This window comes from Rhinolophus hipposideros (assembly GCF_964194185.1).
Source record: "Rhinolophus hipposideros genome assembly, chromosome: 22".
In the NCBI taxonomy this organism is placed as follows: Eukaryota; Metazoa; Chordata; class Mammalia; order Chiroptera; family Rhinolophidae; genus Rhinolophus; species Rhinolophus hipposideros.
The window spans coordinates 11218231-11233685 of NC_138068.1; the positions used below are offsets into that span (position 1 = coordinate 11218231).

Sequence of the window (15455 nt, forward strand, 5' to 3'; positions counted from 1 at the left end):
TTGGCGAACAAGGCAGACAACTCCCCTTCGAATTCCTTGTACATCTAACTTAACGTCTGCACCAGCTGTTGCTACTGGTGGCAATGCAGATGATATCTTGTAGAGGAAAGTGGGCTCTCTAAAACAATGAGATCTGAGCTCTTTATAAGCATCTGGTACTAGGATGGTAAGGGGAGGAGTGTAGTTGGAGGGAAGACGAAAGGTGTAGTAGCGGGTATGAGCTTTTTTGGTGTGGGCATGGACCCCTCCTGTTTGCTTGTCTGGTCATTTTCAGATTTGAATCAAAGCATTACATGCATATAGTTAGAAGAACTGAAATCGCACGGGGAAAATCAGAGCTGGTCCCAGTGTCTACTGCTGTGTTGTGTGTCTGGTACTTGCCTTCTGATTTGTAAATCATGTTCATCCCTATACTTCTCTTTTTGGACTTCAGCTTTAGAAATTGCTTGTTGATTTTCAACCTTTAAAGGATGAGAGTTAGAGGCATATAGGACCTCTCTTGTCCCCCGCCTCATCCCAAACTACTTACAGCACTGTTTCATGTGCTCTGTGGGTTACTCTGGTCAAATATAACACTTACTCTTTTGTTCCTGTTCTGTCGGCTAGAGGCAGTGTCTCTTGGTCCCTCTCTTGGTGGCCCATCTCCTCCCTCACCTCTCCTACCTCTGTCATATCCAGACTTTCCATCTCCGCTGTGCCTTTCCCATCTTCAAGGTTGAGAACATGAGTTCTGTGCTAGAACTGCAACTGAGTCTTCCCGCTATAGACTGTTGGCCGAGTCTGAAAAATCGAAATGCGGTAACTTGCGTTTCCATCATTGTGACCGTGCCATTTGGTGCAGAGTCACTTAGTGTACTGTGATTGCATTGCCATTCTTGCCCAGACTTATTTTTTCCTGGAGCTTCTGTTTCTTTTCCTTGATCACCTCTTTAGTTATTTCCTAACGAACTCTTCACCATATCAGTTATTTCCTGGAGATGCATTTCATGTCCCTGATTTTTGACTCTTCAATTTCAGATGTGATTTGTTGGTATCCTACCATCGGTGCTGAGAATGTGGATCACTTGATAGCCTGTGGTAGCTCATCTGTACCCCCTTCCTCAATTGGCCTCCCCACATGCACCTTCGTTGCTGTCCCCTCCCTTTTTTGTCACTACCCTTGGCAGTAGATTAGTTATTACTTGCCCTGAGTAATCTGATTTCCTTGGGTGGTGCCTCGTATCTTACTTTGGTTCTGACACCTCTTTCCCTGGCTGAGTTAGGCTATCGGTGCAGCTAGTGGTTGAAGATTTTGCTCTCAAAATTTTGAGAATCTGTGCCTTACAAAGTTGGCTTTTAATGTCACTGTATACCTTATTTCCACCTGTCAGGCCATGCTGTGTCCACTGGTCCTGTTTATGGTTTAATATGCATTTTTGAAAAGCCTTAGTCTCCTGTGAATACATAAGTTGGAGAATGATGACATAAACACACCAGTTTTAAGAGTTGTATCTTATTGAGGAACAAAAATAGTGAGCGCTTTGGGGTTGTATGGATTTGAGCTCTGACAGACTCTGAGGCTGCCTGTGCTATCTCTTCAGTTAGCGACAGGTGACAAGCAACCCACCTATGCCCCAACCACCACAGACCACCAGCCTCACCCCACCTACCCAGCCCAGAAGTGTAAATATAATCCTGTCTCACAGAAGCTGCCCGGAAATTTTTCCTGGCATGCAGAAGGCTCATTTTGTGTGTATTTGTGAGTGTGTGTTTCTTTGTTGGGCATGCCTTCTGTTTCTTTGCATGATGGGTCTTGTTTTAGCTTGTATTTCTTCTTAGCTGGGCCTCTGGTGGCCATCAAAACTGGAGTAGGAAATGAGAGAGCCAGAGTACATGGTTTGGCTTCTTGAGGTCCTCATCCTCGCTCTTCTCATCAAGGGTCCTAGATTAACACTGGTTCTCCCCTGCAGTGATCGGCCACACCAACCAGTGCCCCGTGTCCTGTCCATGTGAGGAGTCAGGCCCTGCAGATACAGCCTGCCTCTGCAACACAGATTTTGTACTAAGCTCAGCCCTGCTTCCTTTTCTTCTAGCTCCTTCTCTGTGGCTTGACTGAATTTTTGTAGGATTTTCTCATGTATGGTGATGATTAACTATACCACTCTCCAGAGACCTTCTAGAAAAACTAAAGGTGTAGGCATCACAAATCCGGAAGAACACCTAAGAGGTAGAATAAGGGTTGTTACAAGTCCACCCTTGACTGATTGCAGAACACTGCCCCCTTTCCATCATTGATGCAAGTGGCTAAAAAGAGTTCCCTCTGGGTGACTACATCCCCTTGGAGATCCTTATTCCCGTCACGGTTTATCTTCCAGAAACAGAACTCGTGACTAAACACATGCATGTCTTTTTACCAGGTGATAAGAACTGTCATCCCCCTATGTGATGATATGGTCCCCTCCTCACTCATTCCGATTCTGTCCCTAAGCTTGACAGTTGACTGTTTTTGTTAAATGAGATTCAGTTTATTTTTATTTTATTGTATATAACAAGGTTTTGGTGTCAGATCTAAACATTTCAGTGTCAACGTGGCTTCTTCTGTATGTCCTTACCTATAAGACTTCTGTTCAGCTGGACTTCAGGCGATTCTCAATGATGGTGGTTCTGCAGTTTAGTTGTAATTGAGGTGGTCGTGGGAGGACCACCATGTTTACCTACTCCGCCATCTTAACTGGAAGTCAACAGTTGACTTCTTTCAATTAACTATAATCACCACACGTCAAAAAGTTAAAAAAAAAAGTTTTGTCCCAATCTGTCTGAACTTGGTACATGCGCTCAGATACGATGGGATCTTAGTGGTTTGCGGATAGGTCTTGTAATCGACTGTCCACCGAGCCTCAGGCCTGGGTTGTTCGACAGTTTTTACAGATGCCTCATCTGGCTCTTCCTTCATCTTCCTCATTTCTTACTCGGTCATTATTGCGCTCCTTGGGGTAGACACATCCTTGAAGCTCTCTTAGGTCTTACTTTGGTTCTGCATCTTTCAGTGACCCTCAAGCTTGTCCTTACTGGGAGCCAGTGGGTCTGTATTCCTAGTTGGACTGACCATTCTGGTCCATAGTCCTTCTTTATGATCTGCTCCTTTGCGTGGTTTGGTTATAAGTCTTTTTTCGAGTTGCCTATAAATTGATTAAAGAAAGAAACGTCTGATGTAAGTAAGTATATCGAATGCCAAATTTTGGTGCCTTTTGCCCATAGCCAAGGTTAAAAACAAGTGCATGGGTTGCGTGGTGTTATTCAGTCATGTCACAAGGGTACCCAGGCCCCCATAGTGCTTTCTTCAGCAATTTAGTGCCTTTCTCACTAATCTTTATTCTCTGTGAGCATGACACCCTATTGTGCTCCCACCAGATGCTGTTAAACCCTAAAAAAACAAAGGTGTTCTGCCTTTGTGCTCTGCAGACCCACACATTTGGGGACGTCAGTGGTGGCAGTATTTAATCATCAGTACTGTGGAGTGGGAAGGGGAAGGTGGCTTCCTGGAGAGGAGGTGCAGGTCAAGTTGCGGAACATTTCTGCTTCAGTGGAGGTGGGCAGGGATGCTAAACACGCCTCTTTGTTGGTTTTCCTCCTCAGACCATTCCCGGAGTAGTAAATCCAGTTGCTGGAGCAGTAACGATGAAAAGCGAGGGTCGTCGCGGTCTGAGCACAACGCCAGTACCAGTTCGAAGAGTCTCATCCCGAAAGAGTCTCGGCTGGACACCTTCTGGGACTAGGGACAAGTTGCGACACAAGCCATCCACCCCCGGGAGGAAAAAAAAAACAGACTCCAGGAAAACAGGAAGCCGCAAGGAAACGTGAGGCAGGAGCAGTACCACGTTCAGACTTGAGAATTCCAAACAGTCACTCGGCCTTTGCACAGAGGGCACCTACACTACATAACGTCCAGCATTAGCTTTGCCTGAGGATGGTTCCACTCACACGAAACCTACGCTTTAGTTGTAAATAATGTACAATTTGTGGATGTCATCGAGCCTAGAGTACCTTCCCCTTTTTATATTTGTATTGACTTTAACTTATAAAAAAAAAAAAGAAAAGCAAGTAAAAAAATAACACCCAACAACAAAAAGAATGTTTTGATGTTGGAGAAGGAATGGTCCATCAGCCCCTCTGTCACATAATGTATGGGGACTGGGCCCAGGGGTGGCTGTTGCACACAGGTCCTCATCCTGGGGGGCCCAGGGCTACGTGAGCCACTTCCTTCGTACATCTGGACGTAGCACGCTAGGATCATGAGTTCCCGCACAGATTTTGTGCTGTCGTGGGCACGTAACATCGAGCCATTGGCCCCTTTCAAATACTACGTTACTAGGGTATCAAATGCAAGCTCTCTGGCCCCGAAGGACACATGGAGAAGCTAGTTTATTTTATGTGATTTACATGATGACTTTACTCCTAAAAGGGAAAACATAATGTCCTTGTTTACAGAAGAGAAACAGAAACAAGCCCCGCTCAGCTGAATCGCAGAAGAGAAGAACATAGAGAAAGTGTCAGAGTCGGAAGGTCTGGAACAAAGAGGAAGCTTATCTTTGCTTTGTGGTTCCTTTAAACACACTCACACACACTTGGGAAGAGATGAGGTGCTTCTCGGAAGCAAGAACTCAGAGGCAAGACGCACGCAGAGAGCATTTGAGTCTGGGATGAAGCATGTCTGTAGTATTTATATGATGGAATTTTACGTTTTTATGTAAGCATGAAACAAAGGCAGTGTGAGAGAAAAAGACACCCACCATGCTGTCTGTTACACTACGTATGCTGTAGTACCATTTTGTATGTTGTGTAAACGAAAAAGCATTGAACAAAGCAAAAGGTGATGTATGTATATGGGAAAATTAATTGTACGATATCATTCCAGTACATTTTGTTGTACATTTTAGTCTCGTTTATTTTCTCTTCATTGTTGATAAGAGGATGCGAACTGTACAGTTTCCAGCTAGTTACCCATATTAGAGAAGAAATAAAGAGTATTAGAAGAAAACAGGAGAGAAAGAACATTTGTGAATTGCAGTTGTCAAAAAAAAAATAGCCTAGCTGGCCTTATTTGTGAAGCATAATTGCTTTTAGCATATGGAAGTATTTTTTCACATTTTCTTTGTATAAAATTTGTATTAAACTTAAATATCTTTTTTGATGATGGTGTTTCTTTGTGACTGAGCCAGTGGACTCACACGGTATATGCTCTTTTGGGTTCCTCCCCTCCCCCAATTTTTTCAGATTCTTCACCTTTTTTTAATTAAAACTGTTTTGGAAAAATGGCTTGGTCGTCCTCGAATTTGCAGTTTTCCCTTCAGTCCGGATGGCCGTGTCAGGTTTGCACGACCAAACATAGGTGGCCAGGCCAGAGGTCAAGAACGTTTGCACAGGTGGTAGCACCTTATGAACACGGGCAGCCGGTGGTGGGTGCCTTCTTGGGAAGTCCACCCTCCTTGGACATTGTGAGAGATGTGAAACCGAAGGGAAATCCTGGGTCCGTCTTAGAAAACCAGTGGGCAGGGAGTGAATTGTCTTGCCCTGGCTGAGATGAAGCCTGAGTTAATAGGAGTTGCGTGGGCAGCGTGTGGTGTCAGCACTTCCCAAAGCACACCTGCTTATTTAATTTCCACGTGTCACAAAATGATTGTTTTCAACCATTTAAAAATGTAAACACAGTTCTCAGTGCCCGGCCCGGCCCGTACAAAAGCAGGGAATGGGCTGGCTTTGGCCCATGGCCATTTGCTGACCAGTGCTGTGAAAAGAACAATGGGGATGGTTTAGAGCAGGACCAAGGGTGAAGGCAGCGACACTAGCTGGGACCACGCGGGGGCCTCTCTCAGAAGGGGACATTTGACCTGAGACATGAATGAGGAACTGCCTGTGGGGAAGAGAACGTGCGTGAGCATCGCAGTGACCAGCAAGTGCAAAGAACCTGGGGCACGTGTGAGCTTGACATGCTCCCTGACCATCAAGGAGGACTGTGTGACTTAGAGGAATGAGCGAGGCAGGGAGGGCACTGGCTGTTCTAATCAGTGGTCTGGGGCATTCACATGGCAGGCTTTGATTTTCCCCTTGATCCTTGGTCACGAGCCAACCCAGAAAGAGCCGTTGGCCATCTTGATGTGACCTGGCTGATGTAGAAACAAGCCCCAGAAGTGACTAGCTCAATGCCACCTGTGAGACTCATTCGACTTGTATTTAACTGCTCTTTCCAGTAGATGGGACATTATTTGATTATTCGTCTTTTTTTGGGGGGGAGGGAACAGGACTTTATTGGGGAACGGTGTGTATTTCTAGGATTTTTTATTGGGGAAGAGTGGTGTGTATTTCCCAGGACTGATCAGCTCCATCCAAGTCAAGTTGTTGTCCTTTTGATCTTAGTTGTGGAGGGCGCAGCTCAGCTCCACCATCCCTTGCAGGAGTCGATCTGGTAACCTTGTGGTTGAGCGACGGCTCTCTAACCAACTGAGCCACCCGTTCGCCCTTACTCGTCATTTTTGAGGTTAAAAATGTTTTTGTTTCCTTTCATTGGGCATGCATGTGCACCTTCTCTGTATTACCTCAGTTTATCCTGAAGACCACAGAAGAGGAGGTGGACACAGTCCATTTAGGGGTAAGAGGCCAAGGCTGCGAGAGGGAAGGCACATTTATCCCACTGTCATCTTTCATGGCTGGCTCCTTAGTCTTCAGGTTGTCTTTCAGATGCCACCTCTGTAGCCACCTCCAGCTCCCATTACCCTCTGTCTCGATCTCTTACCAGTTTTTTGCCACGTCCCTGAGCAAAGTTACCCGTCCCTGTTCACTGCTCTGTCTCCGAGAAAGAGCACAAGGCTTCTAAGTGATGGGGCAGGTTCCAACGGGCAGCCTCAGCTTTCCTCACCTGAAGTATCTCTGCCTCCCTCACCCCAACTCCCTTCCCGTCCCAGCCGCAGTTTCCCATATTAGAAAGGACATCCGAGGAGGAAGTGGCTTATCCAGTGGTAGAGAAATGATTGCTTTTTAAACATATAGAAATTTACTGTGTATTTGACTAGGCAATAGTCACATGCCTCAAATTTGAAAAGATGGAGAGGCTCCCCTCCCCCCGCCCCGTGCGTGCGTCGTCCCTCCTTCCTGCGCATTCCTCCCAGTCTGCATTTCCAAACCAATGCAGAGGACGTATTCTCTCGCCTTGCTGTACAGAAAGGTCAGCATTTGATACACACACGTCTGTCCCCCTTTTTACTTAACCATGAATCTTCGGGTGGGGTGGGGTGGTTCATGTTGGTACAAGTCCAGCGTGGCTTCGTGCTTCTGCACTATGAGGTCCTGGAATGTGGAAGGGGATGGGTGCCCATCACAGCCCTCTTGGTGGATACGCAGATTATCCCCCACCGCTGGCAGGGCAAACAGCCCTGCGCGCGTGTGAGTCATGTGCTGTGTGAGGGGGCTCGTGGGTCTTACCCCAAGTGGCTGCAACTCTGGAGGGTCAGTGAGCTGCCAGATACAAGGGGGAAGGACTGGAAAGTTCCAGACGGGGGTTCTTCCGACTTTAATGTGGGTTGAGTGTTTTCAGATGCCCCAAATCTCTGAATCTAAGGAGAGGAGGGAGGCACGATGGGGTCTGCCGTGGTCCTTGCTCCTGTCTCTTAGCAATGGCCAGGCAGGGGGCAGCACCAGGCCTGAACCAGCTAGGGGTGACCTTGAATGCAATCGGGCACTCTCGCCACCTGGTGGCCATCATGCAGAACTGCAGTCCTAGAGAAGGAGCCGGATCAGGTTGAGACAAGAAGGTGGGGCCAAGTTGTTCCAGCCACTTACTGAGCCCTCTGTTTGAACCAAGCACAGGGGACACAGCACTGGACAAAGCACATGCAGCCTCTGTCCTCACGCATGTGACATTCTCACAGAGAAGCAGTCAAATATGCTTGTAATACTACCGTGTTTCCCAGAAAATAAGACCCGGTCTTATATTAAGTTTTGCTCCAACAGATGCATTAGGGCTTATTTTCAGGGGATGTCATCCTGAAAAATCACGCTCGGGCTTCTTTTCTGGTTAGGTCTTATTTTCAGGAAAACACGGTATCTAGACGGGATGGAAACATTGAAGGTAAATAAGCAGGGTAAGGAGGGGAGGTACCTGATGTGATTACAAACAGCCTCTCTGAGGAGCTGCACTCTGAGCAGAAGAAACCTGAAGAGGGTGGGGACAGAGCCATGACGTCCAGGACAGTGATTCTAAACTCTGGCTGAACATCAGAAGCACCTGGGGAGATATCAAACAAACCAATAATGCCCAGGTGCCACCCCTTTCCCTGAATAAGGACATCGGTCTCTCTGAGGCGCTGCTTGGATGTTTTTACTTTTTAAAAGTTCCTCAGGTGATCCCAATGGGCAGCCAGAGATGAGAGCCACTAACTTGGTTGGGAAAACATCCCAGGAAGAAGGAAGAGCAAATATAAAAGGCCTGAGGTGGGATGGGGACCTGGCATCTTCCAGGAAGAGAAGTCAGCCCGGTGAGGCCAGAGTGGAGGGCTTTGGGGTGGGGGTGGGACTGATGAGATTAGAGAGGGAGATAGGTCTGAGTAGAGGTGGGAGGTGAGACGGGTGTATCTGATTGAGTGTAAGTGCCTTCAGGATGTATTTGATTGGCTGAGCCTGGGTACCATCTGGGCTCTCTGATTGGTTGAGCCTAGGTCACATGCTTACATTCTAACTGCAAGAGAGGCTGAAAAAGTAAGATTCAGGCTGCTTTTGGTGCAGATTCCGAAGGTAAGAAATTGTCTAAACAAAGGCCCTTGGGTTGATAAAAATATTGGCAGCACCCACTGCAGAATTGTCCAAAGTTTCTGTCAGTCTGGCCAGTTGTAGAGAGCAGAATTTACCCAGTTAAAGCAGAAGGGTTTAGTAAGCCCACGGTCTGTAATCTGTATCATATCAATTTCCCTGGAATCCCTTTCCTTGGATGATTCCGAGTTAGAATTGACCAAAAGGAGCAAGTTGGGTGAGATTTTTGAGGGTGGAAACGAAGCAGCGGCCTCTTTCCCTGCAAAGTCATTGAGGCCAGATGTGGTGACAGACCGAGGCAGACATGCCAGCAGGCTTTGCTGGGCCTCGCTGTCCTCGGCGCTGAGTCCAGGTCTTCTAACTGGCTCCTGGACGTCGGCACTGGGCCCACCTCTGGATGTCTGTCTGCACAGGCAGTGGGTGGGTCCCCATCAATTTCTCTACCCGTGCCTCTCTGCAGACTCGGGCGGCTGGACGTGACTCACGGCCTCTTAGAGTGCCTGGTTGGTGACGCCAGACGCCCCTTTCAGACCTTCACCTCCCCAGCTCCTCCCACTGTATAAGGTCTAATTGCCATCGTAAATTACTTGCCCCAAACTGATGGGCCAGATCTGACTGCTTCCCTGAATGGAGGTGATCGACACATTATGACTATTTACAGAATGACAAGGAGGGCTGAGGAAGCCACACTGCAAGACTGGGCGGCTGGTGGGCTGAGGCGGAGGTGGCGCTGCTCCCACAGGCTCAGGACGCATGGCTGCTGACTCAAGCAGATGTACCAGCTGCTGGGGCCTGCCCTGCACCGGCTTCATTCTGGTCTGCACCTGCAGGCTCTGTGCAGCCACCTTTCTCCCCACTTAACTCAGTACCACATACAGTCTCGGTGAATGCAGCTGATTGGTGGGCCCTGAACCGCTCCAGACCCCTGGCTGTAAGGGGTCTTGGGAACAATTTGCAGCTGCCCAGCGTCCTCAATTCAGGAAGATACAGCAGAAGGAGGAGGGATGTTGAACAAGCCAGTTCTCACCCAGAGATACAGCCAGGGATTCAACAATTGGCTTTGCTATCTGGCCCAGGGCTTTCTCTACCCAGGGCTCTTTTCAGGACATGATGTGTTAATGGGAATCGTTGCTTCTCTGGCCCAGCAGATAGTCCAGGGCCAGGCCAGCTGGGCACTAGAGACAGCTCGTTAGGACAATTGAGTTTGACCTGGTTCACCTTGATGGACTGAAGGCGAAGAAGGGAACTTCATCTACACAGTATCTTCTACATTCCAGGCTATTTACAGACACTGCATCCCAATACCCTGCGTTTTGCTGCTGAGGACATCAGGCCCAGAGACACTGAGGAAGCTGCCTGAGGACACACAGCTAGTTAGTGGCAGAAGCTGGACTTGAACCCAGACTGATGACATAAAACAATGCCAGCTATTAACCATTACTATATCTTTGTCATTATTAGAGAAACTTTTGTATAAAAACCTCATTTATTCACTTCTACTTTTTTTTTTTTTTAAAGATTTTATTGGAGAAGGGGCACAGGACTTTATTGGGGAATGGTGTGTCCTTCCGGGACTTTTTCCAAGTCAAGTTGTTGTCCTTTCAGTCTTAGTTGTGGAGGGCACAGCTCAGCTCCAGGTCCAGTTGCCATTGTTAGTTGCAGAGGGCGCAGCCCACCATCCCTTGTGGGAGTTGAACCAACAGGCAACCTTGTGATTGAGAGCATGCGCTCCAACCAACTGAGCCATCTGGGAGGTCAGTGGCAGCTCAGCTCAAGGTACCGTATTCAATCTTAGTTTTGGGGGAGCGGAGCCCACCATCCCTTGCGGGAGTCGAGGAGTTGAACTGGCAACCTTGTGGTTGAGAGCCCGCACTCCAACCAGCTGAGCCATCTGGCCACCCAGGAGCTGAGCAGAAACTCATTGACTTCAATCTAGTTGTGGAGGGCGCAGCTCTCTGACCCATGTGGAAATCGAACCGGCAGCCCCGTTGCCCAGAGCTCACACTCCAACCCACTGAGCCACCTGGCCGTCCCCACTTCATTCTTAATTAGGCACCCGTTCTTAGCTGGGCAGTTTCAGGTGCTGGGGACATAGCGGTGGACAAAACAGACAGAGGTAGATACAGGGTGGTGGTTAAGATGGGAATTTCACACTCTGCTTCCAGGACCAGGCAGGGAATAGAAACCCATCAGGTTGGGGATAAAGACGATGTAGAAATGTTTTCTTTGCAAATGAAACTTGTTGGAGTAGATTTGTGCATTGATTTTCACCTTGAAAGATGTAGGTCCCTTGGTTTCATTTTTGTTTTACTACTTTTGATAGAAAAATATTTCTCTACTATGGAAAACACAGCAGGCATGTGTGATGCTAATTGGCAACTGATGCTTGGCTTTGTGTGTGTGAGGGAGGCAGTAGGGTGAGGTGGGGACTGTGGCAAACAGGCTGGAAATCACCTGCTGCAGCTGATTATATGCAAGTGTAGGCCCAGTGCCACTTTTTTGGGAGAGAAGTTGAAAATTCAGATTTTCAGTTAAATCTCTCAAGTGTTAAACAGTTGAATCAAAGCTGGAGAACATAATGTGAAGAGCATATTAATAAAGCTGGACAAGAACGTGATGACGACAGACGTTCTCTCTTTGCTGAATCTACTGCGAGGATGAAGACCATTCTCAGCAATCAGACTGTGGACATTCCAGAAAATGTGGACATCACCCTGAAGGGACGCACCGTTATCGTGAAGGGCCCCAGAGGCACCCTGCGGAGGGACTTCAATCACATCAATGTAGAACTCAGTCTCCTCGGAAAGAAGAAGAAGAGGCTTCGGGTTGACAAATGGTGGGGAAATAGAAAGGAACTGGCTACTGTTCGCACTATCTGTAGTCATGTACAGAACATGATCAAGGGTGTTACACTGGGCTTCCGTTACAAGATGAGGTCTGTGGATGCTCACTTCCCCATCAACGTTGTTATTCAGGAGAATGGTTCTCTTGTTGAAATCCGAAATTTCTTGGGTGAAAAGTACATCCGCAGGGTTCGGATGAGGTCAGGTGTTGCTTGTTCAGTATCTCAAGCCCAGAAAGATGAGTTAATTCTTGAAGGAAATGACATTGAACTTGTATCAAATTCAGCTGCTTTGATTCAACAAGCCACAACAGTTAAAAACAAGGACATCAGAAAATTTTTGGATGGTATCTATGTTTCTGAAAAAGGAACAGTTCAGCAGGCTGATGAATAAGGTGTAAGTTGTCCAGCTACAGAAGCACCAAGACGTCAAGACACAGAGCGAATCTGAACTTTGTGATATTTTGAAGGCGCAATAAAAGACATGTATTGAAAAAAAAAAAAAAATAAAGCTGATCGGTGGTCCGGAGCTGCCCGGTGAGCCCCCAGTTTGCATCCTCGGGCTGAAGGGCATGAATTTAGGGGTCAAAGATGCTGGTTCAGAGTCTGTACTATGTCACCTTCCAGTTCAGAGGTTGTGGACAAGCCACAACCTCATTTCCTTCCCTCTGTAAAATGAGACCTCTAAAAACAACATGGTTTCCCAAGCCTTTTTCAAAACTAGTATTTTCCAAATAATGGGTTCTGAAATTGATTCAGTGGATTGTGACTTGCATCATTTGAACACAAAATAGAACAGGATGGAAAAAAGGATGCCTCGTAGCAGTGTGGGTAGGCATGGCTTTTGAAACACATTTTGGTTCTATACACACATGACACACATACACTCATCTAGACACACATGCATATTTGTGTTACTGGGTCTTGAAGTAATGTGCATTTCTTATTGAGGAGTGCAGTCAGAAAGTTTGAAAACCATTGTTCTAAGTGTTTTGCATGTCTGAATACATTCTGTGCTGTCAACAGATGTGTGAGGTTCGTTCATTGTCACCCCCATTTTATAGCTGAAGAGCGGGGGTTCAGAGAGGTGATGTTCCCACAGGTAGTAAAAGGAAGACCTGGGATCTGATCCAATGCCCACGTCTTCACCATCCTGTTATCCTTCCTCTCCAGACGGGGCCATGGCTGGTTGTGAGGATGAAATGGGCTAATGGAGGTTAAGGGTTTGGCCCAGTGCTGCGGACATAGTAAGTGTTTACTAAATGTTAGAAGCAGGACTTGTAATCGCAGCTTTTCATTCAACCACACCAGCTGGCCAGTAGGATCCCAGGGCTTTGAGTCTCTGTGGCCCAGATACCCATGGAGTGGGTGGGGGCTTCAAGGGCAAAGAAACGCCCTCCTCACCTACAGCCAGAGTTCACCTAATACTCTTTTTTTTGCCATTTACTTAATGATGGAATTTAAAAAGCAGTATTTGGCTGGAGCCAGCTTATCAGCATCCTCAAATGAATTTCTGGATATAAAAATAAATCCCCCCAATTTTCATACAATGTAAACTATTATTACAATCACATTATTAAAAATTGGAGCCGGCAACTTTTAAAGCTGGGCAGGAACAAGCACTTCCCAGCCCTGTGGTGCTGGATTTCTCCGGGGGTCACCGCAGTGCCCGTTTGTCCCCCGGCATAGACACTGCTCTCTCCTGGGATCCCCAATTGTGGACGAGGCAAGTCAATTTATCACTGCAGCCTGGGCGCGGCCGGAAGGAGATGCTGTCGGAATCCTGCCTTGTTTCCCCCGCCTGACTTCAGGAGGCACCTGCGGGCGGCTGGGCCCGGCTGCGGGGTCGCACTGCCCTCTCGTGGTCACCGGAGGGCATAGCTCCGCCTACACTGAGCTGGCAACACGGGGGTTGAAAGTGCCGTGGGGAGAACGGTCCAGTAGAGTTCTCAACTCAGATGCTCCTTTACCCAGAACGAACTGCAGATCCATGCAACGAGCTGGAGGCATCTCAAAAAACATCATGAGGGAGCGAAGCCAGGCACAGACGGGGACATTCTGTATGGGTCCGTTTATAGGAACTAGATCAGGTCAAACTAGGTGACAGAAACCAGGAGAGTTGTGGAATGTGGGTGGAGGCTGGGAAGGGCCACAGGGGAGTTTTCTGGGGGCCTGGAAAGTCTTGTCTTCCATCTTGATCTGGGTGGTGGTTACCCAAGTATAATCACAGGTAAAAATACATCAAGATGCATACTCGTGCTTTGTGCACTAAACTGTGTGTAAATTATAAAATGAAATTAGAAAATTCCCTTTAAATTCATGAGGAAAGGCATGATTTGTTGTTTTTGACTGGACACCCTGCCTCCATCCTTTTCCCTCCAAACCATTCTCCCTACAGCAGCCGGGCAGGTTTTTTCAAGTGTAAATCTGATCATGCCACTCTCCTGCTTAAAACTCTGGTGTTTTCTCATTGGATTTAGAATAAAATCCAAACTCCATGACCCAAAGGGTCCAACCAGATCTGGTCCGGCCTTGCCCTCTGACCCCTGGCCTTTGTCCTGGTCTCCAACCACGCTGGCCTCCTTTCTTTCCCTCCAGCTGGAAATCTCCCTCTTGCTTGTCTTGAAACTCAGTACTTCCTGTGCCTCTCCCTGGAATGCTTCCCCCAGCTTGTCTCATCGTCCTGGTCTGAGCTCACATGTCACCTCCTCAGAGGTGACCAGCCCGTCCACAGCGCCCCTATGTGGTTCCGTTTACCCTGCGTCGCTTCACCCCAGTGCTCCCTTCCTGACTGAAGAAAGCAGCCTCCATCTCTGGCAGAACAGGGAGACATCATGTATTCTGAAAGTCAAAATCTCAGCCAACAGAAAGACCCGCCATGTTTACCTGTGGGTCGAACACAGGGACCACTCTATAGACGCTGAATGTTTCACTGGACAGATACGTGGTCTCTTCCAAATGGATGCTCTCAGGATCCCTTTCAACTAGTCTTGAAGTTGGCTGACTTAGGCCTCCAAGATCCACCTTCGCCTCCCCACTGGGGGCCACACAGCCCCTTCTCCCCTCCTGACCTCAAGGCAGTTCTTGGAAGGGGACTGAGGTTGTGGCTTGTGGCTCAAGGGGAGAAGCAAGCCTGTGACGGGGTATGTGAAGGAACTGGGTGGCTCTGGCCAGCCCTTTCCTCCTTTCTTCTTCTTCTTCTTTTTTTTTTTTTAAAGATTTTATTGGGGAACAGGGTGTACTTCCAGGCCTTTTTATCAAGTCAAGTTGTTGTCCTTTCAATCTTAGTTGTGGAGGGTATCGTTCAGCTTCAAGTTGTTGTCCTTTCAGTCTTAGTTGTGGAGGGCGCAGCTCAGCTCCAGGTCCAGTTGCCGTTGCTAGTTGCAGGGGGCGCAGCCCACCATCCCTTGTGGGAGTCAAACCAGCAACCTTGTGGTTGAGAGGACGCGCTCCAACCAACTGAGCCGTCCGGGAGTTCAGAGGCAGCTCAGCTCAAGGTGCCGTGTTCAATATTAGTTGCAGGGGGTGGAGCCCACCATCCCTTGCGGGACTCAAGGAATTGAACCGGCAACCTTGTGTTTGAGAGCCCACTGGCCCATGTGGGAATCGAACTGGCAGCCTTGGCAGTTAGGAGCATGGAGCTCCAACCGCCTGAGCCACCGGGCTGGCCCCTCCACCTTTCTTCTTGAAGGACAAGTCTGGTGAGTGAGAAAGTCTGGGTCTCACAGTTCCTCTGCCTGCTTTCTGGTGGGTTCCCTGTGCAGGAAAGTCAGCTCCATGAGGGTCAAGACTGCCTCTGTCTGCATCCAAAAGTCAAGAAGAGCACCTGGTAAAA

The 15455-nt window shown here is 47.9% G+C and overlaps 2 protein-coding genes across 23 annotated transcripts in view; both read left to right on the forward strand.

Moving 5' to 3' along the window:
- Positions 1-5170, forward strand: part of ZMYND8 (zinc finger MYND-type containing 8) — a 116808-nt gene extending 111638 nt beyond the window's left edge. For 21 of the 22 annotated variants that reach the window (XM_081034244.1, XM_081034243.1, XM_081034257.1 and 18 more), the window contains one exon: positions 3616-5170. In XM_081034244.1, the coding sequence (XP_080890370.1) occupies positions 3616-3755 (140 nt within the window). In that variant the 3' untranslated portion in view covers positions 3756-5170. Of the gene's footprint in view, positions 1-1584; positions 1663-3615 lie in introns of all 22 variants that reach the window. The other variant, XM_081034250.1, reaches the window with a different exon arrangement.
- A 6238-nt stretch (positions 5171-11408) lies between these two features.
- Positions 11409-12041, forward strand: LOC308491013 (large ribosomal subunit protein uL6-like). Its single transcript, XM_081033808.1, has one exon. The coding sequence runs from the start codon at positions 11436-11438 to the stop codon at positions 12012-12014; it is 579 nt and encodes a 192-aa protein (XP_080889934.1). The 5' UTR covers positions 11409-11435; the 3' UTR covers positions 12015-12041.
- Positions 12042-15455: the final 3414 nt, after the last annotated feature.

What these genes read in the sequence shown, in the direction of transcription:
- LOC308491013 (XM_081033808.1), top strand. Translation starts at nt 11,436, where the DNA reads ATGAAGACCATTCTCAGCAATCAGACTGTGGACATTCCAGAAAATGTG.